The sequence below is a fragment of the Zerene cesonia genome, unplaced genomic scaffold (genome assembly GCF_012273895.1).
Source record: "Zerene cesonia ecotype Mississippi unplaced genomic scaffold, Zerene_cesonia_1.1 Zces_u001, whole genome shotgun sequence".
Lineage (NCBI taxonomy): Eukaryota > Metazoa > Arthropoda > Insecta > Lepidoptera > Pieridae > Zerene > Zerene cesonia.
The window spans coordinates 1,129,063-1,155,974 of NW_024045131.1; the positions used below are offsets into that span (position 1 = coordinate 1,129,063).

The 26,912-nt window shown below is 34.0% G+C and overlaps 2 protein-coding genes across 6 annotated transcripts in view; one reads left to right on the plus strand and one right to left on the minus strand.

Moving 5' to 3' along the window:
- On the plus strand, positions 1-21,996 carry LOC119838113 (protein bric-a-brac 2-like). Of its 5 annotated transcripts, none has more exons than XM_038363931.1 (11): positions 1-290; positions 1,068-1,240; positions 1,834-1,943; positions 2,508-2,618; positions 3,006-3,175; positions 3,901-3,946; positions 17,192-17,328; positions 18,541-18,657; positions 19,185-19,330; positions 20,082-20,139; positions 20,731-21,996. In XM_038363931.1, exons 1-11 carry the CDS (start codon positions 219-221, stop codon positions 20,833-20,835), a joined length of 1,245 nt encoding a protein of 414 aa, XP_038219859.1. In that variant the 5' UTR covers positions 1-218; the 3' UTR covers positions 20,836-21,996. The 5 variants fall into 5 exon arrangements, with proteins under 5 accessions (XP_038219859.1, XP_038219860.1, XP_038219861.1 ...); XM_038363932.1 differs by having other exon boundaries at positions 17,192-17,319; XM_038363933.1 differs by having other exon boundaries at positions 20,082-20,143; positions 20,731-20,827.
- A 2,560-nt stretch (positions 21,997-24,556) lies between these two features.
- LOC119838069 overlaps positions 24,557-26,912 on the minus strand; it is a 7,796-nt gene continuing 5,440 nt past the window's right edge. The window contains exon 9 of the mRNA XM_038363877.1: positions 24,557-24,610. Coding sequence (XP_038219805.1) covers positions 24,557-24,610 — 54 coding nt within the window. The remainder of the gene's footprint in view (positions 24,611-26,912) is intronic.

The following is a 26,912-nucleotide window of genomic DNA, read 5'->3' on the forward strand; positions in this document are numbered from 1 at the left end:
CGCGCGGAGATCCAGTATTTAATAAAATCTAGTCTAAAAAGTTTCTACTTAGTATTCTTTGTACTTATTATATACTTACTTATATAATCTGTATATTTTTATAAATAATCTGTGATAGCCTTTTTTGGTGGACTTGTGCAATTGACTGATCGTCTATCGGCCAAAGATATAGTTAGTTATGTTTTTGAAAAAATAAATTTTATATAATCTGTGCTTAAATGGATGCAAAGATGGCGTTGCCGCCGCAGCAGTTCTGTGTGCGGTGGAATTCTTATCATACTAATTTACAGGTGAGTTTTATTGTATTCTACCACATTAATGTAGCTGCTTACAGCTTTTGGTTGACTTTGAAAACTTATATTTTGTATTGATTTTGCGGGTAGCATTAAATTTAGCTCTTCCTCTTGGGAAACAAGTCTATACGTCATACACAAAGTTTAAAAATATTTGAGGACAAACTTTTTAGCTGATTGTTATCAAATATGTAGATTCAAGCGCTTTTAAAATTAATCTAATCGAATACACAAATGGCTCGTGCAAGTGTAAGGACACCTTTATAAGGCCATAATAATTTTGATTACGTCCACAAATTCCGAACTCCTATTCCCACCAGAGACTAACTGCTAACCACTGCACAATCTATGTAACCATATGTGATGGAAACTTATAAGATACTCTCATAACTAAACTGCCCGTACAATCAATATTTTCGCGGACACTCAAAACTGCCCTTCCTCGAGTATTCTCTGGGAAACTCATAACTAAACTGCCCTGCTTCTCAGTGTTCCCTTGAACACCCAAACTACCCTGCCCACCAGACAGTATTTCCTCGGACACTCATAACGAAACTTCCCTTCCAGACAGTATTCTCTGGGAAACTCATAACTAAACTGCCCTACTTCTCAGTGTTCCCTTGAATACTCAAACTACCCTGCCCACCAGACAGTATTCCCTCGGACACTCATAACGAAACTTCCCTTCCAGACAGTATTCTCTTGGAAACTCATAACTACACTGCTCACCAGAGAGTATTCCCTCGGACACTCATAACGAAACTCACCTTCCAGTCAGTATTCCCTCGGCTGCTTCTCACCGAACAGTTCGCTGACGTGACGCTGGCGTGCGAGTCGCGCCAGCTCCGGTGCCACAAGCTGGTGCTGTCGGCGTGCTCCGCGTACCTCGAGCGGCTGCTGCTGCAGAACCCGTGCAAGCATCCCATCGTGCTGATGCGGGACATGAGGTGCGAGGGGGACGGGGCTATGGGGTGGTGGTGGGAGAGAGTGGGATAGGACACTCATTTTAATTGAGGTGACAGAAGACACTCGAAGGCTATTGTTCACCCAAAGTGTCTCGTCTCGCGCTTATTGATATTGATTTAAATATCATGACGACGGTTCAGAATGTTTTTTACTATGTATATTTTAGGAATACAAATTATTCTCTTTAAATTTGTATTAAAATGTTGAAACAATTACTGTATTTGAAGCAAGTAGGTTGTAAACTGTTTATACACCAAATTTCAGCAAAATTTGCCTAGAACATTTTCTAGAACCTTCTAGAGAATTAGTTTTTAATCTTCACGACAAGGCAACACAACGTCTATCCGGTCATATAGATGCCATCCAATAATAATCATAGAAAGTAAGAACTACTTAACTAAAAATTTAACCGCCTTTAAATTGTCAGAACTAGACCAATTTAAATGGCACCAATTAGATAAAAAAAACGCCAAAAAAAAATTAACCTCCCACATTTTTTTAAGTCGCTTAACAAATAAGCCGATTTATACCATAATAACTAACTAAAAGAAATAACTGACGTCGTCTGTTTCAGGTTTAGCGAAATGCAGGCTTTAGTCGACTTCATGTATAAGGGTGAAGTGAATGTGACTCAAGAGGAGCTGCCGAGCCTGCTGAAGTCGGCCGAAGCTCTGCAAATACGAGGTATGCGGTAGTCCTTGATGTGGCTCTGTGAGGTGCTGGTTCCAGGTCCTGGTCCTGTGGTGTAATGGTCTTGAGAGATCTGTGTCCTGTGGTGTCTTGTTCCTGGAGATCCTGGTCCTGTGAGGTTCTTGTCATGAGAGGTCCTGGTCCTGAAGGTCCTGGTCCTGTCCTGTCCTGAATCAGTGAATCAGTTGTATATTATCTGCCCCATACCCCACTAGGGGACAAGGGACTTTATTTATACCTATAATTGGTGTTAAAGCGTGGGGGGTGGAGCATAAATTTTTGATAGATCTAAGATTTTTGTGTTTCTCTATGGCAGACCATGTGTTTTTGGGATAAAATGTATTATATTCCAATAAAATGCATGACATTTAAATAAGCGTAATTATTTCAAACACATCAGTTTTTAATTAAATGTATCGTAAGCCTATAGGCTAGCCGAAGCCTTCCTCAATAAATGCGCTATCTGACACTGAAAGAATTTTTCAAATCGGACCAGTAGTTCGCGAGATTGGCGCGCACAAGCAAACAAACTCTTTAACTCATCATTGATATTCGCAGGTCTATGTTCGAGCGAGCCGGGCGGTCTCTCCGAGCTGAAGACGGACAACAAGGACTACACGGTCGCCAGCGAAGCGCTGCTTGCGCACGCGCAGCGGGACTCCAATAACGGTGATTTTTTTTGTTGGATGTCGTTAACGTTTCGCTCTGAGTGTGTTTAAGTAACAATAGAGAAAAAAGACTTATTTATTCTATAGCGGGCAAATGCTCTAGTGATCCGCCTGAAGGTATGCGATCATCACCACCCATAAATGAACGAATTGTCTGGGAAAGAAAGAATGGACTGGGAAAGGAGTAGAAAATGAAACGGGCCTCGTAAATTACTAAACAGATTTTGATGTAAAAAGTGATTCCTTTATAAGCTTTTTAACATATATGGTACAATTGCAGCATATTACACGTGTACACACACAAAAAAATGATCATCATAAGGCGATTGCGTTCTTAAATGAGTTGTTATTTCAGTAGCATTAAATAAATTACTCTAAAATCCATCAGGCGTACAACAAACACAACAGCAGAAGACTCTCACAACGAACGGGCCGAAGAAACGCAAGTCGGAGGAGCGGGAGAGGGAGAGGGAGAGGAGCGACGTGAAGGAGGAGACGGTGGAGGAGGACGGGCTGTACTATGGCGAGCTGGAACCGGACCATGTGGAGTATCAGGAGGTGAGTGTGTCGAAATTAGACCGAGCTAGTTTTGACCGTTTAGGCGTGAGTGGAGAGGGTCGAATTACGACCCTTTAGTTATTTGTTCGAAATATGGCCCTCTAGTAGCAATTGAAGTGGTCGAAATTTGACCCTCGAGTTGCAAGTTCAAAATTCAAAATTCGGCCCTCTAATTATATGTAATATGGTCGAACTTTGACCCAGCAGTTTTATGTTATATTAGCTGCGCCCCGCGGTTCACCCGCGTAAGTCCGTATCCCATAGGAATATCGGCCTAAAAAGTTGCCTATATGTTGTTATTCCAGTTGTCCAGCTGTCTACATTTCATTGCAATCGCTTCAGTAATTTTTGCGTGAAAGAGCAACAAGCACACACACATCCTTACAAACTTTCGCATTTGTAATATTAGTAAGAGTAGGATTAGTAGGAAGGATAGAAAGTAGGATAGATCTACTACAGATCTTAATTCGGCCGTGTCACACTCAGTACTTTAAAACATGTTACACTGTTAGTTAGTTAGTTAAATGAATTATGTATCGATATTGTTGTTTCATGATGATGATGATGATGATTGTTGTTTTCTTATTTGAAATGTAATGGAAGAGTTTAAAAAAAATATGTAGTAACCATGTAATGAGAACCCCTTATTTCAAAGTCGGTTAATTATTAGAACTATTTAAATAGACGCATATGGTGTACTTTATGAGAAAATTATTAATTTGCAGGACGAAGAACCGAGCAAACCCGGCAGTAGTTTAGGACAGACTTCCGGTGAGTTTTTTTTATTGTTGTTTTTTTCTTCACGTAATGTCAAATGTTTAAATTGTTTTTTTTTTTTCGTTTATTTATAAACAATGTTTATTTGCAATGTGACTTCATTCGTCACTTGCGTTTTTGTTTTGTTAAAAAAAAAAGCTTTTAATTTTTTGTTTTTTAAACATTTCGCGGTTATTCGATACGTGTGTGATTAAAAAAAAAACTTGTGATATAATGCGTGAGTGAAGATCATATTGTGAATTGCATTGACCATTATAATGACAGTCTGTAAGGTAGGCCATTTTTTAGTATTACAACACTTGAAATTGGTAGTTTTTGGTAGTACTGTGAACCATGAATGTCGTAGCGTTCGATGTTTGAAAATGCCGCGTTTTTTTTTCGATTACATTTTACTTTTAATATTGTTGTTTTGTTTACTTTTTTTTTTGTTTATATCTTACAGACATGTCATTTGTCATTGCCGCATTCATGGTTCATGTAAAGATTATCAAATTGGGCTCTAACTGTCTGTCCGTCTATCTGTTTTCAGCTCAGAAACCGTACATACGCGTGAAACCCGAGAGCGAACTGTTCTTCCAGACGAAACTGCAGAACCTCGCTAACTCGGAGTACATAAATAGATTGTCGAAGATGAACGCGGCTGAAATACAAAATGAATTCTCGAAATACGGCATGAACATGAATGAGGAGTTCATACAGAAATCGATAGAGAATGATTATTATAAATCGTGGCTGGAGCAGAACGGCGAATTGGAAGTGTCGCTGCTGAAAGCCAATCAGACGAAGAAAAGGGTCGAGACGAGAAATTCGAAGTCCGAAGTCGAGCTCATACCGCGGAAAGATGTTGCCGTTAAAGAGATTTTCCCGAAACTCGGGGAGAAGGCGATAAGGAGGCGGGGGAGGCCGCCGATTTTCAAGGATAAAAATGTGGATATCGGCGATACGGTTTTGAAGGCTGATCTCGATCAGTTTTTAGAGGGTAAGGAGGTGAGCTCCTCCGGATTGTCGAGGAAGGATTTAGAGAGGGTTATGATGGGAAAATTTAATCCGAACAGGCGGTATTCGAACGAAGCCATGTGGGCCGCTTTGATGGACGTCAAGAAGGGAGGCAGTATTTATAGGTGAGTTTTCTTACATTTCTAAAGCATCCAAATACCCTCAATTTGGATGCTTTATAAAACTGAACATTATGATATTTTTGTTTAATGTTGGTACTATTGATAGTTATTATAAGGTCTAAAGCTATATAAATAATACTAGCTGCACGAATACTAATAATTGAAATAATATAGACCATCCTATTTTTTAAGTTGGATCAAACTGCACCTGTTGTCTCAATTTGATTAAAATCGGTTGTTAAATTTTAGAATTCACCGCGGACAAACAGTGTCACACGTAATTTATATATTAAATTATCAATATTATACTTGAGTTGATTTAATTTGATTTGATTTGATTTCCGCGCTTCCAGAGCGGCGCAAACGCACAAGGTGCCGCGCAAGTCCCTGCGGAACTGGATGAAGCGTTGCCATATCAAATCGTCCTTCCCGATGCCGCAACAACTGAAACAGTTCGTTGAGAATAGTAAGAAACAACGCGAATACAAAACTGACAACAACGCGGAAGCGCAGAACTGCGACAAGAGCGAACCGGAAGCGAGCTACGAGGCGGAAATGGATTTTGGGAAACACTTTTTGTCGTTCGCGACGCAGGTGTCGAGCGAGGACGAGAATGGGAGAAACGAAACGCAGAAGGGCAACACCGCGCTCGATATGTCAATGCATGAGTGATGACGTCACACTGCGTTGCCGCGAGTTTGGATGTATATTGATTTTTGGGGGTTTTCTATGTTGATTCATGTTGCAATTATAAAAATTTATTAGCACACTAAATATTGGTATATAGATTCGTTGATGATTTTATATAACAAATATCATATTAAATCTCAAGTCAGTCAGTTGAAATGACAAATGACGTATGAAGATATATGTCAAAAAGTGTTAAATTTTACATTCAGTTGTAAAAATGGCCGATAGTCTTCTAAAAATCAATGTCACATTCGTTTTTATATAAAAAAAACTGTCGTTCTATGAAAATGTAGCATCAAAAAGTGTGCGTTTATCGCAAGTTAAACTTAATACTTGAGTATTATATTAATCTATTACTATATCTATTATAAATATCTGATGCATAATAGATAATGTCGATGGAAAACAAACACAGCTCTCAACTCTCGCGAAATTAAAGAAAATCGAAGCAAACGAATGTTTAATAAAAAATGTTTTAATGACACATCTAGATATTAATGAAAATGCTATATAAAAAACTTCATACTTAAAAATTGTTGCTAAATTTAAGAGAAGTGATGTTAAGAATAATAAATGTTGTTAAACACAGTTTCTCAGTGAAGTGTTCTAGAAAAATCCATAGTTTTACGGATATAGTGGCTCTCGCTTCTCTTTCACTCATTCATTCCGGAAATAAAAAGATTTAACTTTAAAACGTTAAACGTAATGTAAAAGTGATTACTTAAATTTCGCGACAGTTGAAAAAGTGTTGCCAACAATATTTTCCTCATATTTTGCCAAATTTATTTCACCTTGGCGAATTTGTGAGGTTAGTACACTTAACTATTTATATATTATCTACGTCCAAAGAACTGCCTTATTATGTGGTATAAAGCCAAAATGTTTAATTTATTTGAGAAATTTAATACCAAAGTTGTCATCGTATAATAAACGCTATGAGCTAAGTTTTAAGGTTACTTATTGAATGTTTGTGGGTGGAGCTAGGTTTTCTGTCTTTTTTTTTTAAATATGCTATACGCGTACTTGTTGCATTTTTCCTTGGAAATAATTAAAGAAGCAAATATTATAATTTTCTATAGAGAATTGAAAAATAAGTGAAATTTGGTGGCGCTGACCACAAAAAAAAATATGTAATATTCGTTTGATATTGTATAGATGTTCTATATTTGAAATTACTTCTATTTATTTCTACCATTTTCAATGGTAAAAATAGTTATTGCCGTATGCAATACTTTCTAAGCAAGCGTTGCGAATGCTGTGACGCGTCAGATGTGTTCGTAAATATTTAAAATTCGCCCTTGGTTTTTTAACAATTGATCGTTAAGATAGTACGTTACCCAAATTTAGAATTTGTCAGTTATAGACCCTATTATTTTATATCTAGCTTCACCCATAATACAATCGTGTGTATTAATTACTTATATTAAAATTATACGATCTAGCCAATTTGCAAGTTAACTGCCAAAGATGGATGATTATTTACATTAATTTCAAAGTTATATTTATTGTTTTAAAAACCGCAATATTCTCCAAAGAGTTTTATTTTATTTTATTTGTTGTTGTACTGGATAGTAGTAAATGGTAGAAAAGTGATCTTGAATTTTATATTCTGTCTGTTTTATATTCTCGATAGGATTTGATTTTAAACTTGAAAACCAATATACATAATATTTGGAATAATATGTAGCGTCGTGGTTACAGTAATTTTAATTTTAAACCAATTAAATTAAAGTTATGTAATCAAAAGATTACATTGATAAAAAAAGGTCAGAGTATATATTTTATTTACTTGTCTGTATAGTATATGTGTGTAATGAAAAAAAGAAAAACAGGTGAAATGTTATGTTTTACTCTATCTCTAATACACATGATGCTTCTTCGTGCAATACCATAGCTTGTTTTATGTTGCCAGGTGAGCAGAAAACTACCATTTTGGTAGTTTCCGGCATTTTTGTGTTGTCGTTATTTAATCGTAGTTATCGGTTATATATTAATGTTAATTATAGCGTAAGTTAGGTAAATGTGAGAAATAAAAATATTGGCCTTGAAACGTGTGCTTGTTGGGACTGTGTCCGTCGAAATAAAAAGACTTAAATTCTTAGTACGTTATTTATGGTAGTTTTAATTGAGTGAAGCGGCGGCTCACGTTAAAAATTGAATGTCGAATCATTTACAGCCAGCATTACAACTTCTTGATGTGTTCTGATTTATCCGTCAGTTTACAGACAAGTTTTGTATAAATTTACGTCCAATATGTGTCGGATAGGCTATCAGCGAGTTGTAAAACCGACGTCTAATGTTTCACATTCTCACGTTTAATGTGCGGCCGCTGAAACCGAGTGGCTTATAAATGATTTAATTTAATATTGTACTTAATTAGGTGTTAGCAATTTATAATGTCCGGTTAGTTAAGGGATTCTGTGTCGCGTCTTTGCGTAACCAAGCGGTTGCCTAGCAACGTTGATTATTGTTTAGTACCAATGCTCTACCAATATATATATGAATCATATAATAGATGAGGTTCGTAGTTCAAACTGAATCGCAGTTGGGGCTTACTCATTTATATACTGGCTGTTCGCCCCGTCTTCGTCCATGGTACATATATAGTACCTTAGTATATCCAATCGATGAAGTTGTAGCTTTGTAATTGTGAAAGGATTTTTGAAATCGGTCCAATGGCTTTTGCTTGAAAACGTTACAAACATATAAAAATACAAAAGATTCCTCTTATATATTATCTAGTAGATATGTACGTAGCGAACGCCCAAATTGAAATGCCGTAATGTAAAGTACCGTGTTGACAAAATTCAACCTTATTGTAACGCATTACGGTAAAAATTCAAGTACTGCCGCATTATCTTGTGTTTGTATTTGCCCGGACAGACTTAACAGATTTTAAACGTAATTCGTTCATTATTATTTACCGACGAGAGTCTATCCCTCCCTCCCGTGCCCAGCTAGCGTAGCTGTTGAGTGTTCAAAACCTCTGGATAAATGTAATAAAACAGGATTTAAATCTATTAAATAGTAATTATTTTCTAAAAATACGGCCGTACGCAGCTACGACATTCCATGTGAACATTACACATTGCATAAAAGGGACATTTTGTGTAGTGTTTGAAAAAAAAAGTATTTATTGCCAAAACATATGATACGAATACTTGACTTAACTCGCATTGACGGTCCCTAGTATTCAAAAGAAAAAAGAAACAAACATATATACTTGCTATACTAAATACCGTCGTAAAAATCTATGCATATTACATATAATATTCAGCAGCGTTTGTGATTGGAGATTACACTCAGATAATATATAGAAACCAGATATATAAGGCCCTGAATTCAACGACTAGTAATAAATATACAAATTATAAACTATTCGATGCTTATGTTATGAATTTATAAATGTAATGAGTAGCATTTTTGTTTATTTTTATAGTTTTAAATTTGAAAATGCTTATAGTCCTATATAATATGATATATGCAGTAGCAGAGTGACCTTTTAAAGCCTTAATTTGATCTTTAGATAAACATTGTGACTTTAACGGTATAAAATAGCGAAAGGAAATTGCAAAGAACGTTATAAATAATACCCTCATAGTTATTAAAAAAATCTGTTTTTTTTTAACAGGCTTCTATTAGCTTCGCCTGTATGTGTGCTTGTAACCGACGCCTTTAGACTCGCTACTGATCGTCTTCATACGGATACTGATATACTTCGAACTCTTTGTATGTCTCAAGCGTCGGTGATAATTCAATAATTTTATCTTATTATCCTGATTAGGATCGCCAGGATTCAATAATTGACTTACGTACACTCTGTACGAGATAAAATGAGACGACTTAGTTGATTCTATCATTAAAGCTTGTTTTTTTTTTTTTAATTTTCTTCGTCATATTTGACTCAATGAATCAACATCCTCTAAGATGATTACAAAATGTTTCTCGTTTGTGTTTACTCTTTGATAAATAAATCAGATCACAAGGCACGCTAGCAAAATTAATCTTACATGATTTCAATATATATTACGTACGTTATAATTTCGGGATAATTGTGATATAATATTCAATCTATACCTAGTAATAAAAAAATTAAACCATCGCAATATGTTGTAATTTTAACTGTTCTTGCATAATCATTGCTTTATCGATCTACCAAATTCTAACTATCTAGCTATCAATGCTTTATCAATCTACCAATTTCTAACTGTTTACGCGGTGTCTTTTTAAGTCAAACTACAATAAAAATCAGCGTTGCGTCAAATTTAGGGCAATCCTAAATTACGATAGACATTCGCTTTATCCAGTTGAATATAATCCAAAATATATGTTGAATAACGAATAGACTTAACCAAATAAATACGTCGTTCTGTTTCGATAGGCCAATTAGATAGTGAAGATATAAATTACGCCTTTGTATTTAACTATTGTTTTGCTGATAAGGTCATAAACTATGCCCCTTGTTCCTATTTCTTTAGCACTTTTATATCTTAATAGGTGTTTTTTTTATTAGTTTCTATTTCAGGGTACAACATGATGTTTCTACTAAATATTATGTCAGATTCGAAAATGGAACGTCAAGTGTTGCCAGTGATGAATATTTGGTAGAAATGTCTTTGCCCTCAATCCAAGAAGTGCCTATTTAGTGTGTATTTTGTATACATAAATTAGTGTGTAAGTTAAATATAGATTATATTATACATGATGTATAATTTAATGTATCTTGTTTGATGGGATTTTAATTATTGCCGCATACAATATGTTTTTAAAGCAGCTTGGCTATGGGTTTTTTTTCAGTTTGTATCTAAGTTTGGAATTTTTGATTTAAAATTTTTGTTTGGAAAAAAATCTAATAATGCATATTGTTTTATGTGAGATATTATTCATTATATAAATTCATAGGCAGCGAATTCCACAGCATTCATTGCTACCAAGATGTGTTGTTACAATCTTATATATTTCTATAACCGACTTTAAAATAATAAGGAGGCTTCGGCTGTATGTTTTTTTTTTTGTGACTTGGTTACCTGAGAACCTTCGACTGGTTGGACCGAACTTGATGATTTTTTTTATTTTGAAATTGATATCTTCTGTGTAGAGTCATATTTAAAGTTAGTCTAGTACTGAGGCTCTGAAGCCGGTTTAGTTTTTCTTGATTTTTTTTTTGAATTGCAATGACACATGGTGGTATTTCTCTGTTCTTCTATAATTAAAATCCTCAACACTGGAATAATTTTAATAAATGTTTGCGCAGTATTAATTCTTTTTGCCTTATTTCGTACTTAATATCTACATAAGTATAGTCGATGTTTATTTATATTGTTTTTATTTTGAATAGAAGTAATTTCGTTTTCATTCAGACGATAGGGTTAATATTGTAATTTATTTTGATTGTATCGTTTATTGGTAATACAACATGTTATGTTAAGATATTGAAATGTATTTGTGTCAGCCCGTATTTAAAATGTTATTGTATTTTATGTTACGGGAATGAATAAATATATACGCAAAAATAGGTTTTTTATTGTACCACCAGGTCACAACCAAAAGTCTTTGATGGTTCCCACAGGTCACAACCTTTTGGTGGTGGAACCAGCGTTGTGTTTAAATGGTGCAAGCATACAAACTGATGAAGCTTTTTAATTGACACACTTTTAGTTTCACATGTATGATTCTCCGACTCCTTTAGGGTTTAGACTCGATTTTAATGCATTTTAAACGGTGAGATTTAATTCAAACTATGTTTATACATCTATCAAGCATCGGTTACGATACGACAATTGCATAGTTGTTCCTATTATTTTGATTAGGATCGCCGGGATAATTTCCATACATATACTCTGTACGAGACAATTTAGTTTATTCTATTATTAAAGCGTGTTTTTTTGTTTATTTTTTAAAATAATTCTGATCTATAATTTATCTTTTGTAAGTGTTTTCTTATTTAACAATTTACACGTATGATTTACGAATACATCATTGGTGTAGTGATAGCCTTTAAGCTACATATAAATAAGTGCTGCGTTTGAGTCCTCGGTCTGGATAAAAATTAGTTTTGAATGATTGAGAAAAAAACATTGCTTTAATTATTGTGCTAAATAAAAAAAATCACTTGATCGCAAATATATAGTGTTAAATATAATGAATGCAATTGACTTTCGTTTTTCGGTCGTAGAACTTAAATGTCAATTTCTGACATCTAATTTCTATGTATACAGAGTTAAATTATAAGTACAGATTATAATTACAATAACGACGACATGATTAAATAACCTAGAGCGTCTTTTCCTTGCTTTTTACGCGCGCACAACCCACCCCTGTCCTGTAGGAAGCCAGGAAAAGAAACGCCCTGTCCGTCCCGTCCGCGAGCTGTCAAAATGACATTTCAGTGTTGCCACACGTTAGATGCGTTTCTACCATTTAAAAAAAAAGAGTAACTAAAGGGCAGTTTCTTTCCCTCGCTTGCAGGTGTGCGGACGTCGACGGAAATCGTGACGCGGCATTTTATCGATATGGACGGTATCCCGATTAACGTGCACGCGCGGCCGCGGCTGGTCGGCCGCCGGCCGAACGCCATAGTCAACATCGAGACGGACGTGTTCCAAGAGAAGTCGTACAAGCAGTACTCGTCGCAGCACCTCCGGGACGCGCTGATTGCCGTCAAGAAAGGTTACAGTGTGTACGCGGCGTCGAACAAGTACGGCGTGCCACGCAAAACCTTGCGGAACTGGATGGAGAAGTACGACATTAAGAGCCAGTTTTCCAAAGGGCGCCGCGGGACCAGCAGGCCCACACAGATATTGGACCCGCTGGATTTGATGGCCGAAACACGATCGGAGAGGTTCGACGAGCCGTTGTAAGTCTGTGTTTGTATGCATTTATGTTTAATACGCCTTCTAAGTCTGCCTAAGTTAACTTGTACTTAATATGCCAAAAATGTATTTAATGTAATTTATTGTTAGGTGGTAATTCAGGTGAACGACTTTGTAATATATGAAATGCTTGTTTGCCTAGCCGCATATTTGCAAGAGAAAATAATTTTAATGTAAGGGGAAGATTTTATAAGACACGAGTTTATTACAGTGACAGTACTGAAAATAAGCATTTTTATAGTCGATTCTTAATTACAGGTTTTTTTTTTGTTTTATGTATATTATATTAAAATGTTCAAAATAATAGCAGATATTATTTTAATGAGATACATTACATTACATAAAAAACATATTTGTTGTTTTCAATAGCAGTAAAAACAATTTTTTTTAATTTGACACATGGTGTAAAGAAAGAATTCGCTTCGTAAACAAATAAAAACACAAGCGTAAAAGAAATTGGCGCCTTACGATCGTTTTTTTCTTCTATTTACATTTTTTTTTTATTACAGCTGTCACTGTCACGTTATAGTAAAACGAATTTTATTTACATTGCGAGCGTGTGGTTGGGCCTTTATGCTAATCCATAATTTATAATATATATATATATATATCAAAGTATTTTCTTTACTAAATCAAAGAGAGTTAATTTTATTACTTAGTTGATGCAATTCTAAATATCGAAACGTGATCAGTCATAAATTTCATCACGAATATTTTCCCAATCAAAACCAAAAATAATAGATATTTTTATTTACAAATCGTTTATTTGCCATAGACATCCTATTTTAATATTACGGCAATACTTAATCAATATTTTATACAGGTTTCCTTTTAAAAAATTTACGTGTATAAAAATATATTTTTTTTAACGTATTAAAAGTGGTAGGTATTTTGAGTTACTTTAAGCCTCTATTGGCCTCGTAATTTACCAGCATTTATAACAATGGTATAACATAACCTTAAAACGTAAACTATTAATAGTTTTGTGTACTTAATTAAAATGTCCCAATTAAATATGGTCAAATTTTATGGTTATATTTTACGCCGCGGACGAACCCACGGGCATTAGCAAGTTTTTATATGTGTATGTATTTATATTTACGTGTATAGGACATCTCATCATCACATCTGGTATATAAGCTGTATTATTGTAAAGTTTCATTAAGATCCATTCAGTAGTTTTTACGTGAAAGAGTAACAAACATCCATCCATACTTACATAGTTTCGCGTTTATCATATCAGTAGGATGAAAGTCGGTGACAGTCGTTTCGAAGCTACAAAGAAATAAACCTTTTTTTTCTTTTTTCCAAATTTCTATCGGCGGATTATAGAAACCGCGAATTCTATATTTTTTATGTCAAATTGCTAAGCAAATAATTTAACTATATTTTTTGGGACATTTAATAATAATCTAGTCTGTAATATTAGTAGCCATAATTAATCGATGTGAAATAATTTCGAATTATATATTTTCGTACTTGCAGATAAGTTATGTGTTAGTGTTAAAAATTGTAATATTTAAATCAATTTTTAAATCGATTTTTGGTCGAACTATTTTATTTTCACTAATTCAATTTGTACGTACTTTTATTGTTATAAATATTCTCTATACTGTTTTCCCCGGCTCTACGTAGTACATAGGTAATATTATAGCCTATGTCATTCAGTATAGATGCAGCTTTCCAATGGTGAAAGAATTTTTGAAATCGGTCCAGTAGTTTCTGTGTGAAAACATTATAAACATACTAACAATAAACATATGTTTCCTCATATTTTTTATACTTATTAGCCACAGACGTTAGCGTCCTTTTCCTTACCCTACCCAGTCCTTTATTGCCATCAATAATCTAGTCCCATTTCTATTAAATACGACAAACCATTTGCAGAGGCGTAGGGCGCCTTTCGCCGCTGTAAATGTCCACGGGCGGTGGTAGCGCTTACCATCAGGCGACCCACCAGCTCCATTGCCGACTATGATATAAAAAAGGGTCTTATTATAATAAAATGCAATTGGTTTAGTGAAAATAAAATCATCTAATATAAAAGAAGCCAAATACTATTCGAGTCTGTATAGTTAAAAAAAATTTATATAATGATTATTTAGGATATGAAGATATTACCGCAATATTTTATAATGATTTTAATCACAGCAGTAACTGTAGGAAATGTGAAATTTTAGTGCCAATGTGTAGTTTTAATTTAATTTGTTTTTAATTAGTTCCTATAAAGCCAAAGTAGTGATTTTATATTTATATTTAATAAAGTTTGTTTTAATTATTTTCATCATTACTATATATATTAATTGTTTAATCATTATAACACTGTATTATTTGTTTGTAATACTTGTATTATTGTATTCTCGTTGGCATTTATAATTGCTTCATGTTAAAAATACGTATATAACAATATTATAAAAGAAGGCCACTGTTTATGTATAATCTGCAAATTGTGTTACAGTTGATTAATTTAGTTATTTTATGGATTTTATCTTAAATTTATTAAAAATGAAAAGAGTTGATTTTATTGAAAAATAGTATGCTTCTAAACAAACACATGAAATTGCTTTTATGTTGTTTTTCAACCGAATTTGTAAAAAGAGGAGGTTCTCAATTCGAATGTATCTTTTTCGGTTCAGAGCCTACGACTGGGTGAATTGATTTTAATGATTGTTTTTTTTATTTAAAAGCTCGTCCTCTTATGATCCCCTTTTAAATTAATCTAGTATTAACAATTCGAATGCGGTTTATTTTTTTGTTAAAGATTTATTTCTGTGTTTTTAACGTGATGCAAATGCACTGTTTCTATCAATTTATTCGGTTACATTTGGAAATTTATGATTTTCTACCATTAGAGTAAGAATTTGTAAATTATTATGAATAAAAGATAAATGTGGTGTACTATAGAGTTTTATTTCTTTTCCTTTATAGACATGTGTTGGTTATAAATTGTTTGGGATATAAAAGAATATCTTCACTACATAGTATGAAGCAAAGTTGCTACCCGCGTTTGTATGTATGTATGCTTAGATCTTTAAAACTATGCAACGGAGTTTGGTGGTTTTTTTTATAGATAGAGTGTCAAGTGGTAAAATTAAACTTTTTCGAATTAAAAGCGTGCGAAGCCGCGGAAAATGGCTAGTTAAATAATAATATTACTTTGGATTTCTAGACTTTCTCTTTTTTTTATTTTTTTTTAAAGCATACGTATAGATAACGAAGCTTAGTATAAAGTTCTGATTTCTCATAACCAAAAACACTACAATAAAAGCAATTCACGCCTAGTTTGAAGAGTTCCCACTATCCAAGTTTTGCCGCGCTTACTACAGATGGCGTCACTATATCTAACTTCAAGTAGCGAATTTACAAGCACGGAGTAGATTCGAATATTAAATGGCAGTAAACAGTTACGAATAAGCATTGGTGGTTCAGAGGACGACTACGGATTTAAAATCGTTTATTGGGGGGTTCGAGAACAGGCAATTTCGATATATCTGCGCATGTGGATAACATCGCTACTCGAAACGGTGAAGGAAAACATCGTGAGAAAACCGACATGTCCGAGGAACGAAAGTTCGAAGACATGTGACATCTGCCCACCTGTACTTGCGTGATGGATTATGTCTTGAACCCTCATAGGTTAGGAGAACTGTGTCCCAGCAGTTGGAACAGAATGGACAGATGTTGATGAAACAGTTATATTTCGGTATCTACTTTTATTGCGGTGTTTCATACATACAATTTACTGTAGAGTAAATTTAATTATGTTGTATGTTTGTCTCTATCATAGACTTATAGAAGGTTTTCATCATTGGAACTAACGATCTGCATGTATGGTTATATACAATAAAATACCTTTTTATTAATATTATTTGTTAATTACTTTTTTTGATTATTAGTTGTCCGCCCCAGCTTCGTCCGTAGTCCTTATATAGCCTCTGTCACTCACAGAAAATGCAACTTTACATTGGTGAAAGAATGCTTGAAATCGGTCAAGTAGTTTCTGTGTGTAAACATTACAAACATACATATAAAAACACAAATGTTTCCTCTTTATAATATAAGTTCAGACATGTAAAATAAATGTGCTGTCCACTATATACTTTCAAGTTTTGTTATTCATGCCAAATTACCATGTCATGGTCACATCTCTCCGGGTTTGCATTATCAAAGGCTAACAGACTTTTTTATGTCATAGTCGGCAATGGATCTGGTGGGTCGCCTGATGGTAAGCACTACCACCGCCCGTGGACATTTGGAGAGGTGCAAGGTCAATTGCAGACCTTACGCCTCTACAAATGGATGGCCGACTTCATATTGGAAAGGGATTCGGAAAGGATTGTCGAGAGGAAAAAGAAAAGCATTGGGATGGGTAAGGAAAATAATATGGGCCAGACAGAGCTATGCTCGCGATGATAATATTTGTAGAGGACTTTTGTAAATGTATTTCAAATGATTTAATTCAGGCACGTACAAACTGTACACCCTCAACTAACAACAGTTCTATTTTTATTTATTATTATATTAACATATGCTTCTATCGTTATATTTATTAATTCCAGAATTCGCAATAGCGAACGTACAATGCCAATACGATGGAAGCGATTCAGAGAGTGAGACCCGCTCGGCCCGGATCACCGATCATAACTACGACACGCGCGACGAGCCGCCGGCATTTATAATACAGCAGGTGACAGCGGTGAGGGTAGTTTGTCGATAGATATGCGGGTAGATGTAGAAAATATCCCGTAGAAACATTCATTGTAAAGCCAAGTTCGTCTGATCTGTGGTCTAATGTAAAAGGTTGTGATATCTATGCAATACTGAGTCGGTCTTTAATTTATTCAGTCCATATTTAACTACCATTTCACTTAAATTTTGTGTATAATTAATTAAAAATGTGAAGTCCCGTGTCCCCTACTGGGGTATGGGGCAGATGATATGCATCTGTTTCACTGATCGATTTTCTTTATGGACAAATAGGTGATCAGCCTTTTGTGTCCTGCCAGACCGAGACATTTTTTTTGTGCGTCCCCACCGGGAAACAAACCCAGGAGCCCTCGTTTTTACGCTCACGCTTTAAACACTGTACCAAGGAGTTAAAGACATCCTATAAAAACCATACAAATGTCTATTAAAACTCTTTTATGTTTTAAACAAACGATTTAACTCGGGCATCGCATAATGACACCATGTAAATACAAGTAATACATATTATATTATGTAAGATTATATAGAGCGATTGCAAATTCGATTTATTTATTTAAATAAAGATATTTAAGGGTATAACGGAATTAAAGTGCAAGGGATATAAAGTATGATGAAACAATTATTGTTATTACATAATTCTGGGCATAAGTAGGGAGGAATCCAGGGAATGATGTGAAACAATTTCGCAATCCTACTATCCTACTTCCTACTAATCCTACTAATAATATAAATGCGAAAGTTTGTTAGAATGTGTGTGTGTGTTTGTTGCTCTTTCACGCAAAAACTACTGAACCGGTCGCAATAAAATTTGGTACGTAGACAGCTGGACAACTGGAATAACATATAGGCAAATTTCATCCCGATATTCCTACGGGATACGGAGTTACGCAGGTGAAACCGCGGGGCGCAGCTAATTTTTCATAATTTGTGTCCAAAAATGTTTGAGAAATCGAACATACAATGTCCTCCAAGACCGAAAATTTATTTGTCACACAAATAAAGCACATATGGAGAAAACGCTATTGAATGACTGCTTTGAAAATAATTGAGTAATGGGTGCTTTGTATTAATATTCAATTTAAATTGGTTTCTTATGATGTATTAAGGAAGACGGAATGATATTTTGGACACTAAAAGAACGTCAAATGAAAAAATTAGATTTCTGAACTGTTTTTAATTATACAATAATTGTTCATCCCAGCCGAATCCAGCGCCTCCGTCCCAGGGGCCATACGTTGAGGTTCGCCCCACGATCATGACTATTGGCCCCGAGTACGTCCCGTCTGTCAATGTGATACATGTTGGGGACAGACAGCCGGTATGTTGAGTAATTTTTATATCTTTATTTTTTAATTATATTATTGTTAGTTTTTCAAAATGTTAATAATTATATTATGCTAAACCGTTCTAGACTTACAATGGTTTTATTAACAAGACTATGGGCATTTATTAGCTTCACCTGTATGTTTGTATGTAATGTAACCGACTCCTTTAGACTCGATTCTGCCCCACTTCAAACGGACAGATTCAATTCAAACTCTGTACACTAATCGCGGATCGGTGACAATACAATAGTTTCATGAGTTTATCTTATTATCCTGATTAGGATCGAGGTTAGAACAAATTATATACTGATTCTTTATGAAATACAAAGGGGCTAATGAAAATCAGCGCTGCGCATTACGCGTAGCACATACTGAGTTACCCTTTTTAGCAGCACACCGATTAGTTATAAGTCCCCATCTTCTTATTATTAGTTTGTAAAGATTGTTTCTGTGATGTTAAATAAACATTATTCTTTTTCTTCACTCTTCTATCTTCATTATATATTTGAATAATCTACAGGTGAATCAAACCCAACCGGAGTACAATATAAACAAACGGATCCGGAGGAGCGAGGTAGTGCTGCGGCAAGCGGCGGACTGCGTCAGCAGAGGCCTGACCTTCCAAACCGTCTCCGAGCAATTCAATATACCTATATCTACCATTCGGTATTTTTAATTGTTATAAATCTTTATTAAACTTTAACATGAGGGATTCGAGCACGCTTCGGCACGAATTGGGCCAGCTCGCACCGGGGTGTACCACACCCACACAGAAGACCGGCGTGAAATAGTAGCTTGCTACTGTATTTCGTATGGGGAGTGAGGGAGCCAGAGGGTCGTTTCCATTTCCTCAACCTTCCCAATCCATCCTATCTTTCCAGTCATCAATCTTTTCTCCCTTAAAGCGGGCAGCGCATCCGCAGAGGCACTACCTCTGCTTTGTTCACGTGCGGTGGTGATCGCTCACCATCAGGCGAACAACCAGCTCAGTTACCCGATATGACATAAAAGACAACTGTTTAATTTAGTACAATTATGTTCGTATAAACTAAACCCTGTGTTAGTTTAAACTGTGTTACATTATGTATTTATTTTCTAATGATTGTTTTTTTGTTAATTTGAACGCGTTAATCTGAAACTGGAACTGCTGGTCCGATTTGAAAAATTCTTTCAATGTTAGATAGCCCTTTTATTGAGGAAGGCTATAGACTATATATGTACCACGAGTGAAGCCGGGACGGACTGTAATCTATATCTATAAATCCGTCAATTTTTTTTTAATTTCTTATTTAGTACAAAAATATTCACGCTGGTCTGTGTGGTGTGTTAATCTCCTACCAAATTGTTATTGTGTGTTAAACCTCTCTTAAATATTCCATCAGATAATTACTTACTAATTACGACGATCATATTTCAGTTTCTTCATGGCGCGCAAGGGCATCCTACCGCGCCGGCGCAGAGGGCGCAGTACGCAAGTTGGTAATTTCTACTGATATAAGCCAGAGAGCTACTGTAAAAAATGGTCACCCATCCATTCTGTGAGCGTGCCGAAAGTTGCTTAACTTCGATTGCTTTTTTTCTTGTTCGATATATAGTCTCTGTCTCATAGTCTCTGAAAATTTCAACGGCTCGTGAGATACAGACAGACGGACATACAGACGGACAGCGAAGTTTTAGTAATAGGATCTCTTTGTACGGAAACACAATATTTATTTACATTAGAAATAAATACCCCTAATCGTGCTCGTACTTGCTATTTTACGTTTTGAATGTGTTTTGTGAGGATTGTGTTTTTTGTTACTGCTTCACACAAAAATAGACCGTATATATATATGAAATTTGGTACAAAGATAGATTATTATAGCCTGGTATTGGGTCACATTATCACCTTTTGGCACAAAATGCAGATCATAAATAAGTTCTATCTTTCTTTCTAAAATGTGTGTAATTTTTTTTTTCAGCCAATTATTTATAATATATTTACAATTATATTTACTACATACAACATTTAAATATCTTTACGCGTATAAGAACATAATAATTATAATAATAAAACTCTATTTCAGGCGAATAGACAGTCAAGCAGTCCAGAGCCACCGTTTCATATGCAACACTTTAAGTTACCAGACATGGTGGCTCTCAGGGCGGACGACGATCCACCGCAAACGTAACTTTTGTAGGGGATAACGGAAATATATGCAACGGAAACAATATTACGTGGTAATTGTATCGGAATTGTAACAACGGAAACTTTATGAAATAATTGTACACGTGCATTTAGTAACGGAATGAACTTTTTTGGGTATAACGGAAATGTAATTATGTGGTGTAACGGAAAGTGCAATGTGTATGTGAGCAACAAAAAGTATTGAATTTATATTATAAGTGGTAATAGTATAACGGAAATAAATAACGGAATGTTATGTAACGGAAATATATGTGTATCGCAATATATAGAGGTGAAATAAAGTGATCTATTTAAATGATTAGTCGGTGTCGTGAAATAGTTGTAAATTGTGTGCTACTGGGCGATCTGTTGCGCAATTTGTTGACAAATTAATTTTATTTATTACAGAAACAAACAGTAATTATTTGCAAAGAGTAATACATAATAAAACAAATATTGACCTTGTGTTTCATATTTTAACTAAATGTAGTTATTATAATATAACAATGTCTACGGTGTGTGTAAACATACAAGAATCATTCAATTATACCAGTACTTCGTACAGTTTCCTTTTGCAAGATGTTATTTTATTTGAAAATATTTCTATTGCACTTAATTATAAACTATTAAACTATACTATTAAATTGCAATAGTATTTATTAAATAGACAAACAGTGGAATATGTTATAAATGTTCAGTGGCTTATTGATTAGTATTATATTATTGAAAGTTTGTTTTACGTTTAAACTGTTTCTAATGCTCTCTCACACGAAAAGTAGAAAGTAGTATTTTGTATTTCAATTGATTATAAAGAATATATTGATATTAAATAGGTTAATTATATAGACATCTAAAACCTCACATTATTTAAATATCAAATATTTTTACATACTGCTTGGCATGGCTTCCGCAACAACAAATAAATCGTAACAGACGAACAAACACAACTTTTTGTATAAGTATAGACAAAAAAAGTGCTCTAGTGCATTATATAAAAATGAAAACCAGAAATCATAGAATCTTTACAACTTTTTAAATATAAAAAATAGGTTATGTGTCTTTTCTTGAAGGAAATTTGCGAAAATTGCGCAACCAATCGCCGTTTTACAAAACATATAGACACTTGTCATAGCGGTGTTAGATATTATGTGCCTATTCTATGATAATAATAACATGATCGACAAATGGAGGGAATTTTACACTTTTTTTACCGATTTTTTTTTTATTTCTTCACTGACATTCGAAAAAGGAATGTTATAATTTTGAATCGAAAAGCTTTTTTTTCGTTATTATATTTGATATATAATAACAAATAAATACTAATCACAGTATTAATATGAATATACATATAAATAAAGTAAATAATCGAATATATTTCTGAACAAAAGAAACAGATGAAGTATGTGATTGATCAAATCATTTCGTCTCGATCGCACTTGCCGTAATTGTAAAAGAAAGAAGGAGACAAAACATTTGAATACAAGTATTTATTGACGAGTATTGAATGTGTCATAAACAACATTAAATTGAATCTCAAATTAATTTTAAGGTGAATATGTATGGGCTTGAATTATAAATATTTTTAAGTAGTCGGAGGTCGCAGGTTCGATTTCTGCTGGTAATAAGATGACTAGATGTATGGTGTAATTTTAGTTTAATTTATAGTTCAGTTTTTTCGGACACCAGATTAAAAAGGATTTTTTATATTAACTTTAAGTTGAATTTGCATTTTATTTTTCTTATTCAATTTGCTATGGAATTTGTGTTTTATGAGTAATTTATTATTTGACGTGTTTGTTTTAAAAAAGTATTTTATGAAATGATCTGAATTTTATGGCAACTTTTTTGTATATTTTTACCACAACAGTATTAAATAAGTATCATTAATTACATAAGTAATGTTTTATTTTGTCTAAGCGGTTGAAAATTATAATTTTCAATTATTTTATTTTGTAAATCCATTTGAATGTTATTTATAGGAAAGGGCTGGCTTGTCAATTTGACAGTACAATTTTTATAATAGCGCCATCTTTTATTTAAAACAAATATGTAACGGAAACAATTTTACTGTGTAAAATTACTCATAAAATCAGTTTAAAAACTTCTAGATCTGTTCTGTTTAGCTCATATGTAAATTAAAATGAATATTTTAAAATTAATTCATTAAATAAGTGTTATATAGGCCACAAGTGACGTGAAAGTGGCTCTTTCAGTTTATGTAGTATTATTTTTCCAATTCATATATATCTTTAATATTGAATCCGTCAGTGGAAAGAGAATTTTTTTTTTAATTTACCCTGTGAATAAATAGTTAAGTGCCATCTTGATGTTTTAGATATTGATGTATAGAAGATATAGTTTTGCAAGTGTAGACGTGGGTGCATAGATACGCGTAATAAAATATTTTTGTGTATTTTGTTGTTTTATTTGTTCTTCAGTTTATGTTAAATTAGTTCATGTTGTCACATGCGTTAAAAAGGAAAATGGACAAATGGCAACTAATTCTTTTCTACCAAAAAGGCCATCGACTTCCTAGAGACATCAAATCAATTCAGATTTCAGCTAGGTACCCATTAAAACAAAGGAATATGAACTATTATTGATGGTTTAGCAAGTCATATTTGTATAGTATAAATTGCATCAAAATCTGTTCATCTATTTAATCATCTGCTGCCAAACACACAATAAAGAGGGTATCAAAATAAAACACAATATATCTAAAACATGTTTATTTAGCTACCAAAGGTAAGGCATCAATATATTTTGTACTAACGATTGAATTATGAACAAAATCTCAAAAATAATTAACTATTTATTTTGTTTGTTTGTCCGGTGCAATATCGAAACACCGCGAATATATTCACTATATGGGATGAAAAACATAACTCAATGTAAATCAAAGATAGCTACACCCATACAACAAATATAATAGTTAAAAAAAAACTAAAAAACACGCCTTAACAAAAATCATATTTTGCAAATTGAAAACTGGAATAATTTTATCAAATTAGTGTATTGTCATCGGTCCTCAATAAATCTACAAAGTTTGAACGAAATCTGGCCGTTTAAAGTGGGTCAAAATCGCGCCCAAAGAAGTCGGTTACAAACAAACATACAGGTGAAGCTAATAAAAAGCGTGTAAAAAAATAGCAGCTTTTAACCTACTTCTATAACTATTTTCATTTTAAATGTCAACCAAATCGGCAGAGCGGTTTAGCCATGAAAGCGTAACGGACAGACAGACTTGCATTATATAACATTAGTATATATGTATATCCAATATCAGCACCGGACAAACAAACACAACAACGAAGCACTTAAACAAATTACTGATATGTGTATTATTGTATTCGTTGCAAAATAATATCGACATAGTGTCCCCTCGCTAACTTTAACGCTAATCAGTTTGTCACTATCACTCGTACTGGCGAACGCGTGCGAGTAAGCGAGACAAAACACTGGCTAGATAACATGGATCTAATCAGATTGTCTCTATCACTCGTACCGGCGAGCGCGTGCGAGTAAGCGAGACAAAACACTGGCTAGATAACATGGATCTAATCAGTTTGTCTCTATCACTCGTACGGGCGAACGCGTGCGAGTAAGCGAGACAAAACACTGGCTAGATAACATGGATAAGGCTCGTAACCTATTTACAAAATTGAGGAATATCAAAACAGAAATCATTGTAACGTGAATAAAATATGATATATTTGTCATTTCGCTTATTCCTTCTTCACAATGACGGAAATGTCAGTACAACATCGCGTTATATCCACCTGTTTATATTAATTGTATGTATCATGAGAAACCATTAACTTGTTAACAAGCGAGACTGGGATGGAGATATACTTATGTCCTTGTCTTACATACGTCACAGCGCACCCGTCCTTGAGATTCTTTATTTAAACTGTTCTGACATATCCCCCCCTTCGCCCCCGCGCCACACTCCCAACAAAATACATTTCGCAAAATGAATAAGAAACTAGCATTTATTTTAATGAAACGCACTTATAAAAACAAAAAAAGTAGCTTTTCACAAACAATATAATTTTGTTGAAAAGATTAATCGTAATTTTTAAAATCTCTTTCCAAAAACATTAAGTACCTTAGTGCGAAAGCCGTGCATATATAAATTTAAATTATTCTGCTATCTCTTTCTGTCGTATGAAAATATGTCTTGCTGGAGCGAGAAGGAACGATGTAGTTGTATTTCTTTATAAAAAAAAGCATACATATGACACAAGCATGCCGTCTCGCTCTAACAAAGAGTATTTGCCTTCGGTAGAAAGAGATAGAACGTGAATACGACTGCAGGCGAATAGATTTAGATAAACCCCCAGGTTTTTGTCTGTGTTGATAAATTTTAAGCTGCATATAGAATGGATGACGGGTAAATATTTGAACTGTATGTCTTTCACGCAAAATCTGCTGTACCCAATTTGATGAAAACATTGACAACATAAAAAAATATATATAATTTGCGGCTTAGTTCTACAAAGATTTTATGAAAATAAGTAAAGCGTTTTCAACGCGCTTGTAATGAAATTTCAAAGTCCACTAAAAAATTTATGCGAAAAATGTCATCAAAAGCGATACAACGATGTTTGCGTGACACGACACTTCGTAAACCATTAAATTTTATACATAGATAGAAAATCTAATTTATTATAAGCATTTATATACACTTACATGTAATAAAGCATTTGGTCGGATATTTTTTTTTAACTTCATACGATTGCTTTCGGACAGATCAATACAACAGAGACTATTTCATTTCCTCTTATAATTAATGCTCTGTGTTATTGTCAGAGTGATAAAACCTATTTATTAAAAGAAAAAAAGAAACTACAAAGATCAAAGAAATCGAACCTGCGATCTTTAGATGTAATATACAACAAATATGTAAAATATTATTAAACATGACATAACTTCATTAATTTTATTAACACATAATTTCATAATGATATCATCCTTATTCGAAGCTGGTTAAAAACAATATTTCACGTGTGTATAATACTTATCAATAAAAATTAAAAATCGTCTGAAAAAAGGGAACAATATCACATTTATTTAAAAAAAATGGCAACATCAAGATTAATTCATTTATACTATAGCATTTAGATAATAACTCTGTGACTGCTAACCGTTAATTTTGTATACAATAAAAAAAAAACAACTCTTTCACATAAATGCATCTGTATCCAATAAAATCGTGAAAAATTTTCCCAAAAAAATTAAGAAAAAAAAAACATGACTCAAAAAAAAAAAAACTATCAGCTGTTCACTTTTAGTTTCTTATTTAACAAAGAAAGAAGATTTTTTACATTCACTATAATATAAATTCCAAGTTGCATAACCTATTGGGTATATGACAGATGGTCACGTCTGCTCCTCTGGTGAATTCTCTTAGACCAAATTTCATTAGTTTGGTTCCTTGAATACCACGACGTCTTAAAGCAATACTAATTCCAGTGTGGGAGGGTGATACGACGACCCGGACTGTGTCGTCTTCCCACACTGGAATTAGTACTGCTTTAAGACGTCTCGGATACCGCCCAGGTCTTAAAACAGGACCTAGCCTCCTACCTCGTGCTACACGTACCGAAAAATCTTATCAAAATATCAATGTGAGACTGGTGTTATAAACAATTTCCCTAATTGTGCTTGTGTGAAAGCCATATCAAATTGAGGCCAAAATAACGTTTAATCTAACTCTAAGGCACTATAAATGTACCCCCATATACCCTTGAGGCATGGGGCACACATTTTTTTTATCTGTGGTTGCGCTCTCATAGATATTATTATCATCAATAGATGGGCAAAATAGTATTTCGAGGTTCCGAAAGAGACAAAAGATTCGGATACTGTCCGTCTCTTTCCAATGACACAACTATCTGCCAAATCTATCTTAAATTTCTCCATACTATTATTTAAAATCACTGAGAGACACTGACGCGATTTTCTCTCTCTTTCTAACCACTCTCTCTCTCTCTCAGAGTTACTTTCGCACTTTTCACTATTAGCCGGGGTTAGTTGTTTAAAAAACGTGGCAATACTAACTACAATATTTATCCCCCC

Excerpts from the sequence above, each read along its gene's own strand:
- LOC119838113 (XM_038363930.1), top strand. The coding sequence starts at position 219 with ATGGATGCAAAGATGGCGTTGCCGCCGCAGCAGTTCTGTGTGCGGTGG. Across the intron at positions 291-1,067 it reads CTTATCATACTAATTTACAG|TCAGTATTCCCTCGGCTGCT; the intron begins GTGAGTTTTATT and ends CTCACCTTCCAG. Across the intron at positions 1,944-2,507 it reads CGAAGCTCTGCAAATACGAG|GTCTATGTTCGAGCGAGCCG; the intron begins GTATGCGGTAGT and ends TGATATTCGCAG.